Source organism: Panthera tigris, chromosome B3, assembly GCF_018350195.1.
Source record: "Panthera tigris isolate Pti1 chromosome B3, P.tigris_Pti1_mat1.1, whole genome shotgun sequence".
In the NCBI taxonomy this organism is placed as follows: domain Eukaryota; kingdom Metazoa; phylum Chordata; class Mammalia; order Carnivora; family Felidae; genus Panthera; species Panthera tigris.
In genome coordinates, this window is record NC_056665.1 from 39,772,175 (window position 1) to 39,791,889 (window position 19,715).

The 19,715-nt window shown below is 53.4% G+C and overlaps 1 protein-coding gene across 1 annotated transcript in view; it reads left to right on the plus strand.

Moving 5' to 3' along the window:
• Positions 1-3,856: 3,856 nt before the first annotated feature.
• Positions 3,857-19,715, plus strand: part of IGDCC3 (immunoglobulin superfamily DCC subclass member 3) — a 40,326-nt gene continuing 24,467 nt past the window's right edge. The window contains exons 1-2 of the mRNA XM_042988616.1: positions 3,857-3,962; positions 6,644-6,949. Coding sequence (XP_042844550.1) covers positions 3,857-3,962; positions 6,644-6,949 — 412 coding nt within the window. The remainder of the gene's footprint in view (positions 3,963-6,643; positions 6,950-19,715) is intronic.

The following is a 19,715-nucleotide window of genomic DNA, read 5'->3' on the forward strand; positions in this document are numbered from 1 at the left end:
CACAGCCCAGCGACTTCCCACTCTGTGCCCTAGGAACATGAGCTGCTGGACGGGGGTGAGAGGAATTTCACCCTCTAGGTGCTGGAAGCGAGGTCTTTGCACAGGACAAGGGTAATTGGCTCATTTCATTTTTTTCCTTTAAAGTCAATCCTAAAGTCATTTTCTGTGACCTGTCACACAGGGACAAGCTGGACTTCTATTTCCTGTGTAGAGAAGATGAGCCATTAATGTGATTTTGCACCCCAGCCTCTCATAGGAGCATAGAATGTGGGACTTTTCTCCCTAAATGCATCTTTTTAACTGATCGGCACATAAAGGGTTAACTCTGGCTTCTGGGCCAAATTGGAAATAACCAGTCTATCCTTTCTTTTTCTTTCTTCTTCTTCTTTTTTTTTTTTTAAATGGTGAAATGTCTCTCAGCAGAGTTGCAGCTTCCTCAGACCCTTTCAGCATCTGTGTTTATTACACTCAGGCGTCACTCCCGTTTGACACGCGCACCTCCATTTCCTCCCCCGCCCCCTCCCCCTCCTCCAGCCAGCCTATGATAACACTAAAGATTATTCATGCTGGTTCGTCTCTCGTTTGGGACAGAATTGTCACTTGTACTATTTCTGTAGCGTTCGGCGTTGCTGTAGCTAACACCACTGTATATGTTTCATCATTGCTCTGAAGGTCAAAAGCTTCGTTTTATTTCGCTGGTTTGATTTTTTTTTTTTTTCCTAAAGGGGGAAAAAAAAAACTGCCCTGAATTAAAGGGCTGTTTTAACAGTAGGCTCTTAGCATTACGCCACATAGTCATTTTTCATGTTCTTGTTTAACAGGCACTGAGGCTCTGGTTTAAATTAAATAGCTGCAAATAAGACAATTTATAACCCATTAGGTTGGGTGGAAAATTGTTTCTCAAAAGCAAATAAGTAATAAATCTGGTATCTGCCTATAACTCACACTTGATAAGAAAGTGGCCATTACTCACTAGCCTTATATATGATTTGGGCCCTGGGTAATTTGGAAGTGTTAGGTTTGTGTCTTAGTAGCAGTATTTTTATTAGAAAAGAGTCTATTGGCCTTTTACAGGGTATTAATCCCTTTGTCACCTACCATCGATGCCTTACATTTTTTGAGTTTCATTTAGAAACCTTCCTTTTCTTGATGCATGACATGTGTAATCGGTACCTGCTCATTATTTGTCTGTATTTAGTTTATGCTGTATTATTTAATTATTTTTCCAGCATATTTTCCCCTCCTTACAAATATGATAGTCTTTAGTGTTAAGCCAAGGCATTGATCATGTATCTGTCCCTATAATGAATTAATAAACTATTTTCCAAACACGTGGAATGACTAGAATTTCCTCAGCCTTTCTCCTCTAGAGAACGTATTTCCTGCCAGGAGGGGAAATGCTGGTTGTGGAAGGTAGAGAGCAGGTGGTTCTGGGAAAGAACTGAACTATCTTCCTCCCACAACAGGCACTTAACCTAGGAAAGATGCTTTCTTTGATGGCATTCTTTTAGGCTTTCTGGGGACCTCTTTCCATCTGGGCGCACATTTGTTTAACTTTCTTGGGTGCAAAAGAGGAGTGAAGGAGCAACTCCAGAGGTTTGGGCTTACCGACTATTCCTTTGTGTAACGACTATTCCAGAGTTGCTCATGGCTGCATATTCACACATAGGGGCACTGTGCCCACGCATGCACACTCACTGTCACGAACACCCTGGTGTCCATTAACTCAAACCTGGGCACACAGCCACATACAAAACTCTGCACCCACGCCCCACATGCATCTCAGGTTCGTGGTTGGCAGTCGCTCTGCTAAGATCTTTACAGAGCCTGCTTGGTGCCTGCTTTTCTATTTGAGGGAACCAAGAGCCAGGGGCTGCCCTGCCCTGGACCACCCCCAAAGTGGCTGGTGGGCCCGACCGGTGTTAATTGACAGATCATAGGGAGAGATATGCACATTTTGCATGCAGCAGAATAGCCATTATTTGCATATCACTCTCAGACCAAGCGTTGTGATAAAGAAGAATTAAACACTTGTCAAAATGAATTTAAAATGACAGCAACTCAGGACACTGATTTGACCTCTCCGAGTCTAGGACAAGCCAAGAAGGGGTTATTGAGAATTCAAGCCTGGCAGGAGGGAGTTCCAGGACTTTGGGCCCAGGGTGCCCCCCCTTCTGTCCCTTTCCGATGGCCAGTAGAAGCCCATCATTCCTGCCTTTCCTCACAATGAAATAGGTTTGGGGCTTTGGTGCATCTCCTGATCCTAAATTTCTTTGGTGTGCCCCCTGACCCTGAATTTCCCCATTACCCCTCATTGCTCACTCATATGCCTCAAGCTGTGCCTCTTAGACTCATCTTCCAATTGCTACTGCAGAGTAAGGAGTCCCTGGGCTGCACAAACCCTGTCATTAGTAAATTTATCTGATCTCTGGAGGCCTGCACTTCTTTATTCATTTGCACCAAAGTTCATGTATGGTTAACACTCCTGATTGCAAGATTCCACAGCTGCTATTAAAAGAGAGACGTAGTTATTCTGCCATCCCAGCCCAATGCCAGAGGAACAAACAGCTGAGTGAGGCAAAGACTACCCTCTTTAAATCTCCTTCTCCTAGAACTTAGTAGATGGACTAGCTCATCATGCTGGACTCAACAGAAGATCATTTACTAATGAGTGGCCAAAAGAAAAGGTCTCTGAGGGCTAGCATGGGTATGCGTCTCATAAGAGGTGATACGTGCCTATATAGCTTCTGTAAAATTCTTACTGGTTGCCTCATATGTTCTCTGACATGAAACACCTAGAATCTTCTTTGTGACAGAAATGTTATTGAGAATTTTAACTTTCAGTTTGCCAGGTCATTTGTTAGGACCTGTGTTTTTAAAAAATCCCTAGGGGTGAGCAGGAGAGAGATAGGATTATCTATATCTTTTAGATGAGCTCAGAGAGTGACTGCCTGGGTTGGCTGGGCTAGACAGCAAGCAGAACTGGGGTCGGAACCCAGGTTACTTCAGCGTTCTCATTGTCCTGTTGGGTCTGCTACCCCAGGGCTCTGGGAGAAGCTGCTTCCTAACCCCTTCTACCTCCGGTCCACCCAAGCGCCAGAACTCTGCAGTCTAGAGAGACCAGTCTTGCAGCTAAACGTCCTAGCCTTTGGGTGGCAGGACCAGAAACCATGGAAAACCGAACCTTTGACAAGTTTGTGCAGCTTTTAGGGAATTATCTCGAAAATACACACTTGGACACGGTGGAGGAGGGCTCAGCAGAAAGAGCGGGGTCAGAGCAAATCTCATGGCTTTGAGTGCTTCTCCGCAGCCCGGACCCACTTGACAGTCTGCTGGGTCTCCACTTCCCCAGTTCCCCAAGTCCGGGGCTGGCCCGCGGGCAGGGGGTACCGGGCAGTAGCCCGGGACGGCGCCTGCCGCTCGAGCCACAGTTCAAAGCGCAGGGGGCGCGTCCGCCGCTCAGCCGGGAATGTCCGGCCGCTTAAAGCGCTCGCCGGCTCTTTTGTTCCCCAGACCGGGCCTCCGGGGAGAGGGGCTGGGGGAGGGGACCGGGAGGGGAGGGAAGGGGGGCGGCGGGCAGAGGGAGGAGGGCGGGGCGGGCGCGGGCGGTGCGAGTGCGGAGCGCGCACCCCGGGCAAGGCTGACAGATCACCAGGGTGGGTGCAAGATGGCGCAAGCGTCGCTCCCCCTGCGCCCCCGGCGCTCCTAGGGAGGCATGTGGCCCCAGCCCGCCGCCGCCCGGGCTCGGCCCCGGCCGGAGCCCCGGCCCCGGCCCCGGCGCCGGCCCCGCGGGACGCTGTGAGCCGCCAGAGGCCCCGGAGCCGCGCGTCGCCGAGCCGAGCGGACCGAGAGCCCCATGGCTGCTCCGCGCGCCGCGCCCCCGCGCAGCCCGCCCGCGCCGCGCCGGCTCCGGCTCCTACTGCCGCTGCTGCTGCCGCTGCTGCTGCCCGCGCCGAGCGACGGTGAGCGCCCCGGGGGCCCGCGGACCGAGCCCCGGGAAGGGCGAGTAGGGAGTAGGTGGGCGCTAGGGGCGGACCTGGGAAGAGCTGCGCAGACCTGCCGGCGGACTCAGGGCCGGAGGGTCTTGCCGGAGAAGGGGAGCCGAGCGGGACGGGGCGGAGCCGGGGGAAAGGGCACTGAAGCCGGTGGCAGGGCAGGCAGGGGGATGCTGAGGACCCGGCTCTGGAAGAGAGACTGCGGTTCAGTGCGCTGCGGCTCCAGGACTCCGGCAGGACGCGAGCCCGGACCGATATGCGAGGAGCGCGGCAAAGCAGGAGCTAGGCGAGCGGGCTGAGTTGGGGAGAGGGGGAAACGAGCCACGGGGCACCGCAGGGCTGAGTCTGTCGGAGTGAGCGAGCCGGGTGGACCAGAGTAGCCCGAGGCTGCTGAGACCGAACGCAGCAGGTCGGGCGGGGGGGGGGGGGGAGCGGAGGCGGGTCCGAGAGGGCACATCCTGGATTTAGAGCTGGGACTGGCACCGGGAGTGCTCAGCGGAGACCAAGGAAGGGGACGAAGCAGAGTCCCGGAGGGCCTCGCCAGGGGAGGGGGAGACCCAAGACAGACCCCGCGAGCCGAGGAAGGGGAAGGGGAGCTGACTGAGAGGGAACGAGCGGCGGGGACACCCACGTGCCCGCCCTTCCCCGGAGGGTGCACAGGCGGAGCGCCCCTGTCCCCAGGCTCGGGGGTCTGCCCGCGTTACTGCTCAGAACTCCGTCATCGCCACCCTTTCCCTCTGTAGCTGTATGGGCCCATCTCACGGGAGAGGAGTGCAAAGTCTAGTCCCTTCCCTTCCCACCCCACACACTCAGCGGACCCTCGTCCGGGCGGTGTTCTCTCTTCTCTCAGCTCCGGAGAAGAAAGATATCGCGTCCGCATCTACGAGAAGAAACTTTATCCCTCAACAGCTATACCGGGGTTGGGTTGGGGGCTGAGGCGGCTGAAACGCAGGACAGGGGGAGGGTTGGTAGGGGGTCGAAGGGGTGTAAACCCTCAAATGTCTTAAAATATTACATATCCCTGTGTTTGGGGGAATCGTCCGTAACCCCAGCCCCCCTCCTCCTTTCTCCCCACCCACTTTCCATCTCCCCCAACCAGGGAGGGCGCTGGTCTGTTGGGGAGGGGCCAGCTCCAGGATCGCTAGTTCCCTGGAAATGTGACGAGGGCTCTGTGGCTGCCCTTTCAGGCCAGGTGGGTTCATTCCTCCTGGAGTGAAGTTGTAACTGGTCTGGTAAGTGGCTCGTTGGAGAAGTTGGGGACTTCGCGTCACGCCTGGGATTGGAGCGTTTGTCCTTCCTGTCGGGATTCTCCTGATTCCCGGATCACCTTCTTCCCCTTCTCTTCTTCCAGCTGTGTTTTCTTCTACAGGAGTGGTGAGGTCGCTGAGAGTAAAGGTTCTAGAAACCTCCCTGTTCCTGAATTTTGGGAAGTCTGAGTTGACGCTTGGTATCCCCTCAATTCTCCTTATGGCAAAGGCAAAACAGCCAGAACAACCCAAACTCAGAGCATCCTAGGGGAGAAGCAGCCAGGCTGGGCCATAACCTAGCCTGTACCTGGTACCGCACCCACACATCCTGCTCCCTGCCAGGCAACAGACCAGGCCTCAGATGGTTTTGCCAGCAAAAATAAGCAATGATTTATTACTGTCTCACTATACTTTTGCTTAGAACATCTACCTTTTCTCTTTTTTTTTTATCCTAAATGTTTATTTATTTTAAGAGAGAGAGAGAGAAAGCCAGGCAGGGGCACAGAGAGAGGAAGAGATTGAATCCCAAGCAGACTCCAAACTGTTGGCACAGAACTCAACATGGGGCTTGAACTCACAAACTATGAGATCATGACCAGAGCCAAAACCAAGAGTTGGAAATTTAATCACCTGAGCCACCCAGGCTCCCAGAACTTCATAGTGACTTTGAATCTGTTCATCTTGTTCAACAACTCTATGATACAAGCCACATTGTGTTCCTGATTTATTTTTTCTTAAGTGTTTATTTATTTATTTATTTGGGGGGTGGGGAGGGACAGAGAGAATCCCAAGCAGGCTCCACACTGTCAGCGCAGAGCCCGATGTGGGGCTTGATCTCAGGAACCCACTGAGATCAGACCTGAGCTGAAATCAAGAGTTGGCCGCTTAACTGATTGAGCAACCCAGGGGCCCCTATGTTCCTGACTTAAACAGATGAGGAATGGGAAGCTAGGACAGGTTGAACACTTTACCTAAGGTCACACCCTGCAAGTCTGTGAGGCTTCAGCGTTTAGCCAAAGTGACTGCAAAAGAGGCAGCAGTTGTGTTGCAATCGGTCTTACTTTTGGATCTCAGATTTGTAACTGTTAATTGTGACACCCTGGACAAGTTGCTTAATATCTCTGGACATCAGTTCCTTATCTGTAAAAGAGGGAATGGTACAAATAATCTCTCTCCCTCTCTCTGAGATGGTCTGCTGACTGAGTAAAATACTGCATGAGACGGCACTTTGTAATGCATAAAGTAAGTTCTGTATATAATAGAGATTTCTGTTAGCGTTACAGAAAGGTGGGGTGGGTGTGCAGATCCAGGGAACTTGGAACACCTGTGTATGGAGTTCTCCCTGCCTGTTCATTCGACACTGACCTCTCCTTTTCCTCTCATCTGCCCGGCCCGATACAGGTCTTGGCCACTCTGCTGAACTGGCATTTGCTGTGGAACCAAGTGATGATGTTGCAGTCCCTGGGCAGCCTATAGTGCTGGGCTGCAGAGTGGAGGGGACTCCTCCAGTGCGAATCACCTGGAGGAAGAATGGGGTGGAGCTGCTGGAGAGTACCCACTCCACCTTGCTGGCCAATGGGTCCCTGATGATCCATCACTTCCGGCTGGATCGGGGAGGCAGCCCTTCAGACGAGGGTGACTATGAGTGTGTGGCTCAGAACCGCTTTGGGCTGGTGGTCAGCCGGAAGGCTCGAATCCAGGCTGCAAGTAAGTGGACACCCTTTACTGTTCTTTCCCAGACTGGGTATCCAGGGTCAGCCTAGGGGTTGGGGGCAGGGGAGCAGTACTGTCAGCCTTGCGGAGGACGGATTTCTTAGCGTGGGTCAGTTAAAAGGTACATAGTAATCATTCGTGGTGGTAGAATTATATCACATATTCTTTCAATTGATTGGAATGTAATTTGACAAGAATGTAGCCAAACACTGTTGCTGGGAGAGGGAGAGAAAGAGGGTGAGCCTTAGCCAATTCTTGGGCTGGTGTGCCTTAGCTTCCCGTATACTGTGAGCACCCAGGCCATTGAGTAGGATTCTCGTGTTTAAAGAAACAATAGTTGGGGCGCCTGGGTGGCTCAGTCAATTCAAGCGTCTGTCCGACTTTGGCTCAGGTCATGATCTCACAGTTAGTAAGTTCGAGCCCCACGTGGGGCTCTGTGCTGACAGCTCGGAGCCTGGAGCCTGCTTCAGATTCTGTGTCTCCCTCTCTCTCTGCTTCTTCCCAGCTTGCACTCTGTCTCTCTCTCTCTCTCTCTCTAAAACGTAAGTAAACACTAAAAAAAAGATTAAAAAAAAAAAAGAAAAAAGAAACAATAGTCATACTTTATGGGTGATTTAAGAGAATTTTGAAGGGTGATTTAGCTACATGCCATTTTTAATTATGTGCTGACTTTCAAATCTTTTGGGTAGGATAAGACTCACTATACAGTAGTGATATTCTGAAGCTTGTCCACAATTTGTTTTGCAAAAAAAAATATGGCAGAATAATTTCAGGGTCACCACAATGATGACGTCACTCCCATTCACCTTCGTGCTAATGTACTTGGTTTTTTTTTTTCAATTTCAGCTTTATTGAGGTATAACTGACAATAGAATTTTAAGAGATTCAAAGCGTACATTGTGGCGACTTGCTATCTGATGTGTTTTGGATGGAGGGAAAAGGCCAGGCAAGGTGTTTCTGTTCTAGAATTGTGCTCGGCTTGCACTGACGGACCACCAGTTGTGATGAAGTGATGGCTGTGCTCTGCTGCCCCGTTCTGCAAAAATTCTGTTGTTCTTTGTGCACACTCGTGGGTGTGTAACCCAGACTTACCTATGGATCTGGTGGGTGGCAGGCTGGGGGGGTGGGGGCGGGGCGGTCCTGGCTGAGAACTGCTGCTCTTGAGAGAGGGCAAAAGTTTTAGAAGTGGTGAGTGTTCTCTGCCCCATAACTTCATACATCTAGGGGAGGGGGTGTCCACTAAAGAGGCTGCTTAAAGAGGCAACACCTTAAAGGTGCTGGTAATAATTCTAGGTAACACTTAGCAAGCACTTGCTGTGTGCTGAGCTCCCTGCCTCAGTGTTTTTACATAAATGATCTCATTCAGTCATCATCGTGGCCCAGGGAGATAGGCAGTTTTTGCCCCCTTTTACAGGTGACAGCACTGAGACTTAGAGGGATTCCATGACACTGCAGTAGGCCGAGGAGCCGGACTGCAGTCTAGGCTGCCTGAACCCTCCCCCCTCCCCCTGACTCCTGTGGCATGTTGCCTCTTCCCTGGCTGATGGCTGCCGAGTTTCTCCCTGGCTCTGAGGGCATGTGCACAGTTGCTGGGAATGACTGGTGAGTGATGAATCGTTCTGAGGCAGGAGCCCTCTCATTGAGTTTAAGATGCCCCTTTGTTCTAAAGAAGGCTGATCCAGGCCCCCATATGGAGCTCTCTGGACCTTGAGACGGAATCACTTCTGGCTCAGTGACCCCGCAACCCCAGCCCTCGGCGGTGTAGGGAAGGCTGGCGCATCCCCTGAGCAGATGGCTGGGTGTGAGGAAGAGAAGCGTGGACGTGGACACAGGGGTGGGGCCCCCGGGAAGATCTGCCCATGAGAGAAAGGAGATTTCTCAGGGTGATGACCCCCACACTCTCCCTGGCTTGTGTCAACACTGGCCTCTGCATCGCTGGCCTAGAATTCTGGGAGATAAATCCCAGGTGTTTATATATAGCTAATTGTAAATGTGCTTTTCTATAAATGGTAATACCTTCAAGATGTTTGGTTTCCTTAAACTCCCACAGTATCAGAAACTGAGCTGTGGCTCTAGCTGGGGGAAGGGCCGGTGGGTGAGGTCAGCCTAGTTAATCCTTTGGGGTCCTGGGGACAGCTGGGGGGTTGCCTCCAGGCTCTGGCAGTCTGATGCGGCCTCCCTCTCCGCGCCCCCTCCCCGCAAGGCTTGTGACCCCGTGGGGGAATGCTTGGATACCAAGCAACCGGGTGGCTGGATCTCCTTTTCTCACTTCACAAGCTGATGTCCCTAGAAACCTCCAAAGCTGATTAGCTGCCTGAGTTTTCTCCTTTGGTAATAACTCCCTGCCCATGTGCCTGCAGGCACTGCAGATGTTGTGTGACATGGGAGGGTGCCTTGCTGAAAGGTGTGAGGAGCCCTCTGGAGCCCCCTGCTTCTCCTGCCTGCTCCCTGGGGGCTGATGGGGAGGGGCCATGCTAAGCGCGGCTCACAGACACAGTCCGCCCAGCCCCAGCCCCAGCGGATTAGCCTGTCAGGGCAGATAGGGGTCCAGGTCTGTGGGGGCAGCCCTGGGGGGCATCTGACCTTTGGGCCAAAGGCGACAGCTAGGAACGCCCCCTCTTCCATCCCAGTGGTCTCAGATGCTGTCATTCAAAGATGGCCTGACCAGGGTGGACAACACCGCAGGCTGATCCCTTGAGTGCTTCAGGTCCAAATACCTCCTTTTCAGGATGGAGTGGCTCAGGGCCCTGAGAGTATTCATGAGTCCAGCATGTCTGGGTTCTCTGCCTTGCTGTTCCATGTGCTTCCAGTCTGGAGGCTGCAAATTAAGACATTCGTTAGTAATAAGACAGACCCTGGACAAGTTAACCTCTCTGGGGCTCAGTTTACTCACCTGTGAAATGTGCATTTAATCCTACTCTGTGGGAGGATTGTAAGGACTAACACACCCCACTATTTGCCTGGCCCATAGGAGGCTCTCAGTAATGGGAGCCAATACTGTAGTCTTCATTTAAAGGCGATTTACCGACATCACCAACAAGAGCAAACTGCCTGACTCTGCGCCCAGCCCCCAGCTTTCTCCCTCACTGGGATTCAGTTAGGAAGTACTCCAGGGAAATCTACCAGGGAGTGGAATTATTGGAGCCAGAGTGCAACTTGTTCTGTTTTAACTCCTTCCTGGTAAGGCCTGGGGATTCTCCCAAACCTCAGAGTGTGGGCCTCAGAGTGCGGGCTGAAGCTGGGTTGGCCTGTGAGACCCTCTGCCATCCCTCTGGAGGGCTCTGGGGAAGGCATGTGCATCACCTGACCCAGTGGGAATATGTGCATTGGCTCTCACCTGTTGAGGTCTGTGCCCCTGGATGACCCCAAAGTGGGATGGGCTATGGGGAGTCCAGGCGGCTCAGTCCATGGAGTATGCTTTTGATCTTGGGGGTGTGAGTTCGAGCCGCACGTTGGGTGTAGAGATATTTTAAAAATAAAGTATTTTTTTAAAAAGAGAGAGATAAATGGGCTAGATACAAGGAGGGGAGATGATTGGAGCACCCACCCCGCACTGATATTCTCAGTCCCTGCCTTCACTTCCTGGTCTCAGGTCCCTTGGAGAATTGGAGCAAAGATCTGTATGATCTAGACCAGGACTTCTCAAATCTTACTCTGCCCATGAAGTACCCAAGGAACTTGGTAAAATTCATATTTTGAGTCAGTAGGTCTAAGCCAAGGCCTGGGGTTCTGCATTTCTAACAAGAGCCCAGATGAAGCCGACTGACGCTGCCAGTCCAAGGTGCTAGAGCAGAGCCCACCCCCAGGTCATGATCACTGCGGGGGAGGGGGCGGGTATGTGGGTGGCACAACAGTTGGGAGAACACGGGTGCAGGGCCAGACTTTGAACCCCAGCTCTGCCACTCACTGATGAATTACTGACCCTCTTGAGCCTTTGTGCCCTCATCTGACAAAATGGTCACAATCTCATCAGCCTATCAGGGCTACTGGAGGATCAAATGAGGTGATGGATATAAACCTCTGGCACAGGGCCTGACACCTAGAAAGTGATCATCAAGTAGTACTGTTAGTGCTAGGTAAGTGACCACTAATTTAGGGTGTGGCCCAGCCTATCTCCATGGTGGCCAGGTTCTCAAAGAGCCAGGATGGCCTCCCTCCCAGCCTGGGGCTGTTCAGCCTGGGTGGGCCCAGCGGTGGTTGTGAGGGTGGGCCGTGGAAGCAAATATACCCCAACTGGACGGACTTGGGCAAGTCACTTAACCTCTGGGACTCTTTATTTTATAGATATAATATATACTTTTTTATCTTTTTAAATTCCAACACAAGCTGTTTACACCCCACTTCTTATTTTATTTTTTTTAACGGTTTTATTCATTTTTGAGAGACAGAGTGCAAGAAGGGGAGGGGCAGAGAGAGAGGGAGACACAGAATCTGAAGCAGGCTCCAGGCTCTGAGCTATCAGCACAGAGCCCGACTCGGGGCTTGAACCCATGAACCATGAGATCATGACCTGAGCCAAAGTCGGATGCTTAACTGACTGAGCCACCCAGCCTTCTCTCCACTTTTTTTTTAAGTTTATATATTTATTTTTTAGAAATCTCTACACCCAACATGGGGCTCGAACTCATGACCTGGAGATCAAGAGTATCATGCTCTACCAATTAAGCCGGCCAGGTGCCCCCTTAACCTCTCAGAGTCTTTATTTTTTTTAATATTTATTTATTTAGGGTGGATGGAAGCAACAGGGGCAGAGAGAAGGAGAGAGAGAATCCAAAGCGGGCTCCGTGCTGTCAGCACAGAGCCTGACATGGGACTCAATCCCACGAACTGTGAGATCGTAACCTGAGCCAAAATCTAGAGTCAGAGGCTTAACCTACTGAGCCACCCGGGCAACCCCCTCTCACGGTCTTTAAAATAGGGGAAATAGTGCTTACCAAGGAGGAATGTTGTGAGGATTACCCATGTTAGTATGGGTAAAGAACTTAGCACAGTGCAGGGCACCTAGAAAATGTTCCTTAAATGTTAACATTGTGATTCTGAGAAATGAGAAGTTCTGGGGTGCCTGGGTGGCTCAGTCAGTTAAGCGTCCGACTTCCACTCGGGTCATGATCTTGAGGTTCATGAGCTCGATCCTGGCACCGGACCATCTGCTGTCAACATAGAGCCCACTGTGGATTGTCTGTTCCCCTCCGCCCACCCCACCCCCACACTACTGTACTGTACATTTAAAAATGGTTTAAATTACTACAAATAAAAATATTAAATGAGAAGAAGAAATGCGAAGTTCTAAGCTCCTCTAGCTGTGGTGATTCCAGGAAGGCCCCTGGTTTAGCCCAGACTCCTAGAAAGAGGCTGTGGGGGGTGGCAAGAGAGAGAAAGTCCAAGTCTAGGTTCCTGCTGCCTCCATCTCAGGGAGGCACTTACCTCTCAGGCCCCCAGGTACCTACTTCTAAAGTCCGATTCATTCTCAACCAGGCTGAGGGAAAGTGGTTTAACCAGCTACTCTGGAACCCTCTTTCAGCAGCAAGATCCACGGTTGTGTGCATCTGGGGAAGGGTCAGAGTCTAGATCTGTGGAGCCAGGTTGTGGGGGCAGGGGGTGGGAGAACTATGGGCTGGAGCTACTGGGGAGTACAGCTTATGCGGGGAGGTGGGGCTCAGTGTATGTAGGGGAGGGGACCCTGGAGTGTTTCTGGGGAGGGCAGTGGCTGTGGAGGGAAGTGGTTTCTGGCACAGTGGCAGGTAACCTCAGAGGCCTGTGTCACCTGGAGGCTGTATGCTCGGACCTGAGGTATGGAACCCAAGCTTTTTCTCCTCCTTGAAGGGCAGCTCAGCTGAGGCAGCCCTGAGGAAGCCTCCCCACTGCCTCTCAAACACAGACATCTGCCCACCTGGTAGAGCAGGACCAGGTGTTGCTGAAACGTCACTGGTGTGATGAGGAGATGAATGACAATGACTAGGCCTGCTCTGGTACAATGCCAGGCAGCTCGCCCATAACCATGCCAGAGGTCGTTGCAAATGGCCAAAAGTCAGGCCCTTTTACACACCCGTCAGCACGCCACACTGACACTCCTCTGACACTCCTAAGAAGCCGTGAGGTGTGATGGGAAGGCCCTTGCCCGGACACCAGGAGTCCTGCGTGGCTCTGGGCAATCACTCACCCTCTCTGGGGTTTGTTTTTCTCATTGTAGAGTTGAGTGGTGGGACTCAGGTTCATCTCAGCTCTAAGGTGTTAAGGCTTCCTTGCCATGCATGCAGCCGGTCCTTGGGACACACTTGCCTCTGCTGGGCCTTTTCCCGGTCCATTCTTGCCCCTGTTTGTCCCTTACCCAACCCCTCCCCAAAGACCACTTAGCTTACAGTAATTCTTCTTCCCCCTCCTAAGGCGGCGGGGGGGGGGGGGCAGAGGGGGGAGCGGTGGCAGCACAGTATTTGCGGTCTGTGGCATTCAGGCCCAACCTCCCTTTCAGTGATGGCTGCTTACATTGTTAAGTAACTGTTTTGGGGCTGGGTATTCCATCTGTCTCCTCGACTAGATTTTAAGCTCCTAAAGGGCTTCTCTTTTGTATTTCTCACGTCCCCTGCCTGTGGAGCTTGGTAAAAACTAAATGGACATGTGGCTCTCCGGGTGGAAAGCTCTGTCTCTCTTGTTTCTCTTGCCGCTTCTCTTTTGCTTTCTCCCTCTCTCTCTGTCTCTTCTGGCTTTGTAATTGATAGCATAGCTCAAAGGAACAGAAGCTTGTGAACAGGGCGGATCGGCAGGGGAATATAACACACTCAGGGCACGATCAGGGGGTGGTTGCTGCTGCATGTTTATCTCCAGAGGAGCTGAGACTCTTCCTCGCCAGATGGGGCATGAAGCAGAGACCATACTGCTCGGTACCCTTCATGCCTGGGTCTCGGGGTCTCCTGCCTTGGACTTTATTCCCTGGCAGGATGAGGCCCCTGTCCCTAGCCACACTGGCCCCAGCTGAGGGGGGAGGGCCCCGCTCACCCCCACCCGCAGGACTTGAATGTGGAAGTCGAATGCTTCTGGTTCCCACACCTTGGCTCCACTGTCGCAGGCAGCCAGCTGGCCCCTTGAACACAATGTGCAAATCTCCTCTGTTCCTGTTCCCGGCATTGTCCGTGGCCGGGCGCCTTGGCTGGGAATGCAGGCCGGTGAATAGGAGAGGCATTTGCAGCCTGCAAATGAAACAGGCCCCCAGCCCCCCTTAACCCCCTGTCCCCTCCCCACCCCCAGGGAGAAAGGACTTTTTCACTCCTGGCTTTCTTGTATTGCCTTTCCCTCTCCTCTCTAGAGTCCCTGCGGGTGTGTGTGTGTGTGTGTGTGTGTGTCCATGTAAGAGAGAGAGAGAGAGAGAGAGAGAGAGAGAGAGAGAGACTTTTCATAGCAGCTTGAAGGCTGTTCTACACAGCCTTCAAAAAATTAGAATGGAACAGAAGGGCACCCAGGATGGAAAACCAAAGAGCTCACTGTTGTCTTTGTTTAAACAGGACCAAGTGATTCCAAAAGTGTCTGCCTTGTGTAAATAACCTATGGCACCCTAAGATTCTCTGGCCATAGCCTTGTTGCAATAAGGAATGTAGACATCAGTAGTGTGTGTGTGTCTGTGTGTGTGTGTGTGTGTGTGTGGCCACCTGGAGCTGTGTGGGTACCTGAGCATACAGGTGCGTGCCTGAAGGATGTGCATGGGGCCCAAGATTGGCGTCTATCTCTTCTCTAAGGGCTTTGCTGTGGGAATCCCACTTCCCTTGGACATTGTGGCCAGACTGGAAGGCGAGAGTGGACAGGACAGGACAGGTGCAGGGCAGGAGGTAGTGGTAGCCAATTTGTAGGTCCTGTGAAGACTGATACTTACCCAGCTGACTGAAGTGAGAGAAGAGGGAGGCAAGTCCTGGGTCATTGGTGGAGGGTGAGGGCTTACCTTATGGGCGTGCGGTCACAGCTATAGCACCTTGGGAGCCTACACCGTGCTCTTATTTATTCATTAGGTAGGTGCCAGCAATCTGGCTGCGATAGAGCCTGCTGGCCTGTGCTGCTCCTTACCCCCACAAAGCACTGCTCTTTGATTTCTGGGCTTGTTCCCCTGGCCCCCAGCTTTGTCCAGCCTGCTCCAAGAAATGCTCGCTTTTTGTGATGGTCCTCAAATATAAGGGAAGGACAGAAAACAGATGGGAGCAGCCCCAGTGGCTTCCTGAGGAGGGGTGCCTGGACACGTGATATCAGGACCAGTGAAGGTGGGAAGGCAGGGGTTGAGCAAAGGTGGTTGGCCAGACCCCAGGCCCCAGGGAGATGGAGGGAGTTGGAGAGTGTAGGCTTAATAGCAGCCAGACAGCCACCTGATTCAGGCCCAGGGAGGGAAATTGGATGCCAAGGGCTCACATCCCAGCTTCTCCCACCCACTTTTGTCTATCTCATCTCTGGATCTTGGTTCAGTGCCCTTTGACACTCTTCCACAAACTGCCCTCCGCCTCTGCCTTCTTGTGAGGCCACGCCTAGGGTCTTTGTCTTTATCACCCCTCAGCCCTTGCTTCTTCTGCCCTGTCCTTTCTCCAACTCCTCTCTCTATTGTTCTGTCCTTCTTCCTGCCTCTTTCTCCAATTGTGGCAATTCCTGCATCCACCATCCCCTGCTGTGCTGGGAGAGAGATCCCTCTGTTTCGGGAGCAAAAGTAGGTGAGCGCAGGCCTGGGCACAGAACAAAGATAGGAAGAGGAGAGGCTAAGAGGATGAGGTTCGAAGATGACCCCAAAGGAAAGGGTCCATGGCCTCCCCAGCAAGCCAGAGCCCCCCTGGGGGCAGACCTTCCCTGGGAGGAATCTGAGAACACTGGCCCCTGCTTGGGGCCTGTCTCTGAGCCCGGACACTGACCACGGTGGGTGGTGGGGGCAGCCCTAGGCTGCTCTCTGGAATGCTGGTGTTGGGTTGCAGTGCAGATTCGAGCAGTGATAATGGGCAGGAACTGGACTTTCTGGTCTGGCTGCTGCCCCAAGGCCATTGGAATGTGAGGGGGGACTAGCAAGAGGCTCCAGGGCCCTAGGGTGGGCAGACGGAGACCAGACCACCTAAATGGAGAGGAGGGGCAGACCACCGTGAGAGAGAACCAATCCTAGCTCTTTCACTGAGTTGCAGGCTACAGCAAAAGAACCCTTAAATTCCCAGCCTGGCTAGGACCTTGGCGGGCTTCCCAGCCTCCAGTGGGATCACAGGCATCCAGAGCAGTAAGACAAACTCTGGAGCTCATCTAGTCCAACCTTGTCATTTTACAGACTTGAAAACTGAGTCCCCAAGGAGGTAACCTGCCCAAGGACATGGCTCATCCTCCAGCCTGGGCAGGTTAGAGGACCTCTTGGGTGTGTCATACCTCTCGCCTTCCCAGGTGCCTCTCTAGTCGGGGAAGGGAGGGATCTTTTTATATGCTCCTCCCCAAGGGGAAACTGGTACACATATATGTATATTTCTGTTTTTCTTGCGTCCTGCCCTGCCCCAGGGGCAGTTGTAGTTCTGGATGTGAGCGTTAACCAGCAAACCTTGGGTGTGGGCTCCTGACATCCATGGTGTATTTCAGGGGCCTCCAGGTTTCCAAAGCACATTGGGCGCTGAGCTGAGTGATTTGAGGGCTACCTATGTGCTGGCACTTGTGATGAACTAACTAGTAGAAGTATTGCTAGTAACTTGGGGGCTGTGCTGTCCTGAGTCCTTTATGTGTTAACTTACTTAATTCCCACAACATTTGCATTGATAGGTATTACTAGTCCTATTTTACAGATGAGTAAACAGAAGGCCAGAATGGTTAATTAACTTGCTCAAGGGCACACAGTAAGTAAGGAAGCTGGGATTTAAACCCAGGTCTCCCTGACCCAAAGTTCAATGGCCTGAGGATCCTTAGAGGGGACTAGAGTCCCTTGAGAACATAATCGGAATTAATGCCTCAGAAATAGAGCTGGGTACTAGGGCACATACAGGGTGGAGGCAAGGAGTGTTGGGAGCAGAGAACAGCTTTGAACCCTGGCCAAAGTGGGAGCCACTTCCAGGTGGGCCAGGCGGGGCTCCATGCCCCCCACCCCCAGTGGCTGCTGGAGGCCCATGGTGTGGTGGGCCAGTTAGGCTGTGAGGCTCTGTTGCCCCAGATTGTCTGGGGCAGGGTGCAGGGTGCAGGGTACAGGTTCCTGCAGGGAAAGGAAGTTGGGAGGGTGCTGGGGCTGCTGGCGGTGGAGGTGGGAATTGCCTCTTCCCGAGGAGGAAAGACAAGTTACCCTCCCCCGTGGGGCCCCCTCAGCTCCCTTTCCCTTTCTTGTTTCCGCATAATGACGCTGATTGCTCCACATCTGTCATAATTACTCTTTGTTTGAAAATTCAGAACAAATCACAGGAGAGGAACTGGTGTGGCTAGAGAAGGATCTGTCTCCCCAGGGGTCCTGTTGGAGGGGGGGAGGAGGAGTAGAGAAGAGCCATAATCAGCCTCCAGGAGCCAGGCTGCTGATTGTCCTTGTGCTGTCCCCTTGCTTGGGCAAGGTGGCCTAAAGCCTCATGGAGTTCCACGCCATCCCGCTCCCCAACCCAAGGCTTCGGGCCCCTGCCTGCTGTGGTGGCTGGGGGAATCTGCCCCCACCCCAGCCGGGAGGAGGGGTCTGCGTTTGGGCCCCTGCCCTCCTGGCCTGAGGAACAATGGGTTGGATGGCAGGCTTTCCGTGGCAGGCTTCTTGGTAACCCGAGCAGCACAGCAGGAGGGGCAGGCTGTGCCAGCTAGAAGGGTGCAGGGGACCTTACAGGCAAGGGGAGTGGGACAGTTGTTGCTGGGGTCCTTGGATCAGGGCGGGCAGGTCTTGGGGTGACAGCCAGGAACAGGGGACGGGTACTTCCAGGAAGCACAAAGCCAGATCCTCTTGGGAATCCAGCAGCGGCCCTGGGCACTCAATGCTTCCTCGTAACAACTCTCTGGCAACCCGGCTTCTGCTGATTTCTGGTTCCTGCTCCTCCTCCCCAGCCTATAGGCTCTTGGTTTGGGGAGGCTGGTAACTCCCGGGGCATGTGCTCTGGCCTGTGGCCCTTGCCTGTCATGGGCATGTCCTTTCCCAACCTAGCCCCTTCCCACCTGGGATTGTGCCTGCCAAAGACTGCACAATTTTGTGGGGAGAAGTCAAGGACAACCTAGAATTCGTCCCCAGACCCCACCTGTAATAAAACTCCACTTGCTCTCCACCATGGGACCGTGGTGGGACCACAGACACACCCTGGAGCTGGAGGAGCTCCGGTGACAAAGAGCTGGAGCCAGTGACAGATGCAGATAGATGTGCACTGAGGCCTGGCTCTGGGTTCAAGCTTTCTTCCTTCTCTTAAAGCTGCTGGGCCTCAGTCTGTCTTTGTGGGAAAGGGGAGGGAGCACTGCCCTGCCTGGTCTTTGAAGGGGAGAGAACGGGTAGGATCCAGGCATTTGTGGAGTGTAGGGTCCTGCCCTCCCTCCCCACCCACCAAAGGAGGCACCCTTGATTCAGGCTTTAGTGGGCTTTGGTGTCAGCAAGGCAGAGGAGCTGGAGGGGAAGGCTGAAGACAGGGCCCCACAGGAGGTGCCTGGTTTGGACTGGTTTGGAGGGGACACCTCCGGGCCCCACTGCTGATTGGGGGTCATGAACGTGCTTGGAGTGCTTGGATCCACTCAGACACCATTCTCCTTACTTCCGTGCCCTCCCTGGATCCCACCTCCAGCTTTTAAAATCTAAGTGTTCAACTCATCCCGGTGTGACTTTGGACCCATCAGTTCCTTGGCCTCAGTTTCCTCATAGGTGGAAGGTGGTGTGACAAGCACCAGATTAAAAGATTCCTCAAGGCCCTTCTCACTTCTGAGGCTCGGAGACACTGACTTGATTTTGTCTTGCACAGCGTCCCTCCTCCCAACCCTTCCCCTCCGTGCCCCTCTCCAGGCTCGCCCCAGTTCTCTCCTCCACCTCCCTCTCGCTAGGGCCCTCCTGGCGCGCCAGGCCTGGCCGCCTCCATTTTTAAATGTCAGGATCAAAGTTTGGCAGAAAAACTCTCCGGCCCTTCTCCCCAGCTTCTGCCTACCCCCCCACCCCCACCCCTACCCCTCGCTCCTGGCCGCGCACGTGTCCCAAGACCCTGGACTGCGGGCCGGCCCAGCAAAGTTCCCGAGGCGCGCGCGCTCCAGGAGCCCGGCCGCGCGCAGGGACCGGTTCCCCGCCTCGCCTCGGGACGAGCGCAGTGTCACGAGAGGAGGAGGGACGTCCCCACCCCGGGCGCTCAGCTTCTCGCCCACTCCGGGCCGGGCGGGCGGCAGAATCAATGTGCATTCAATTAACCCCGCGCCGCGCAGTCGCCGGCTGGCTGCCGAGGCACAGTGCCCGATGTGTCTGTGTGGGTGTGAGTGAGGACATGCGTGCGGGTGCAAGTGTGAGCGTACGTTGTCTGTGTGAGGGCACTCTCACTTTCAGGACCCGGTGCCTCGGGCCGCTACCCGCCCTCCCCCCTCGCACTGGGCTGCCGTGGCCAGGATGGGAAGGGACATTTGACTTGGTAACTTGGGAACTCGCCCCTACCAACTTGGAGCCTGGAACTGGTCTGGGGGCGTGACAATGGAGAATAGTGGAGGTCTGGAGGTCCCCCGCACCTCCTCCCCATCATCTTGGGGTTTTAACCAGGGATTTTTTGACAAGGAGCTAGAGCTAGACAAAAGTTTGTGGGCAAATCTTTAAACGGGCCAGTTCTAGGAGGGAAAGGAAGCAGAGAAGGTCCCAGAGCCTTTG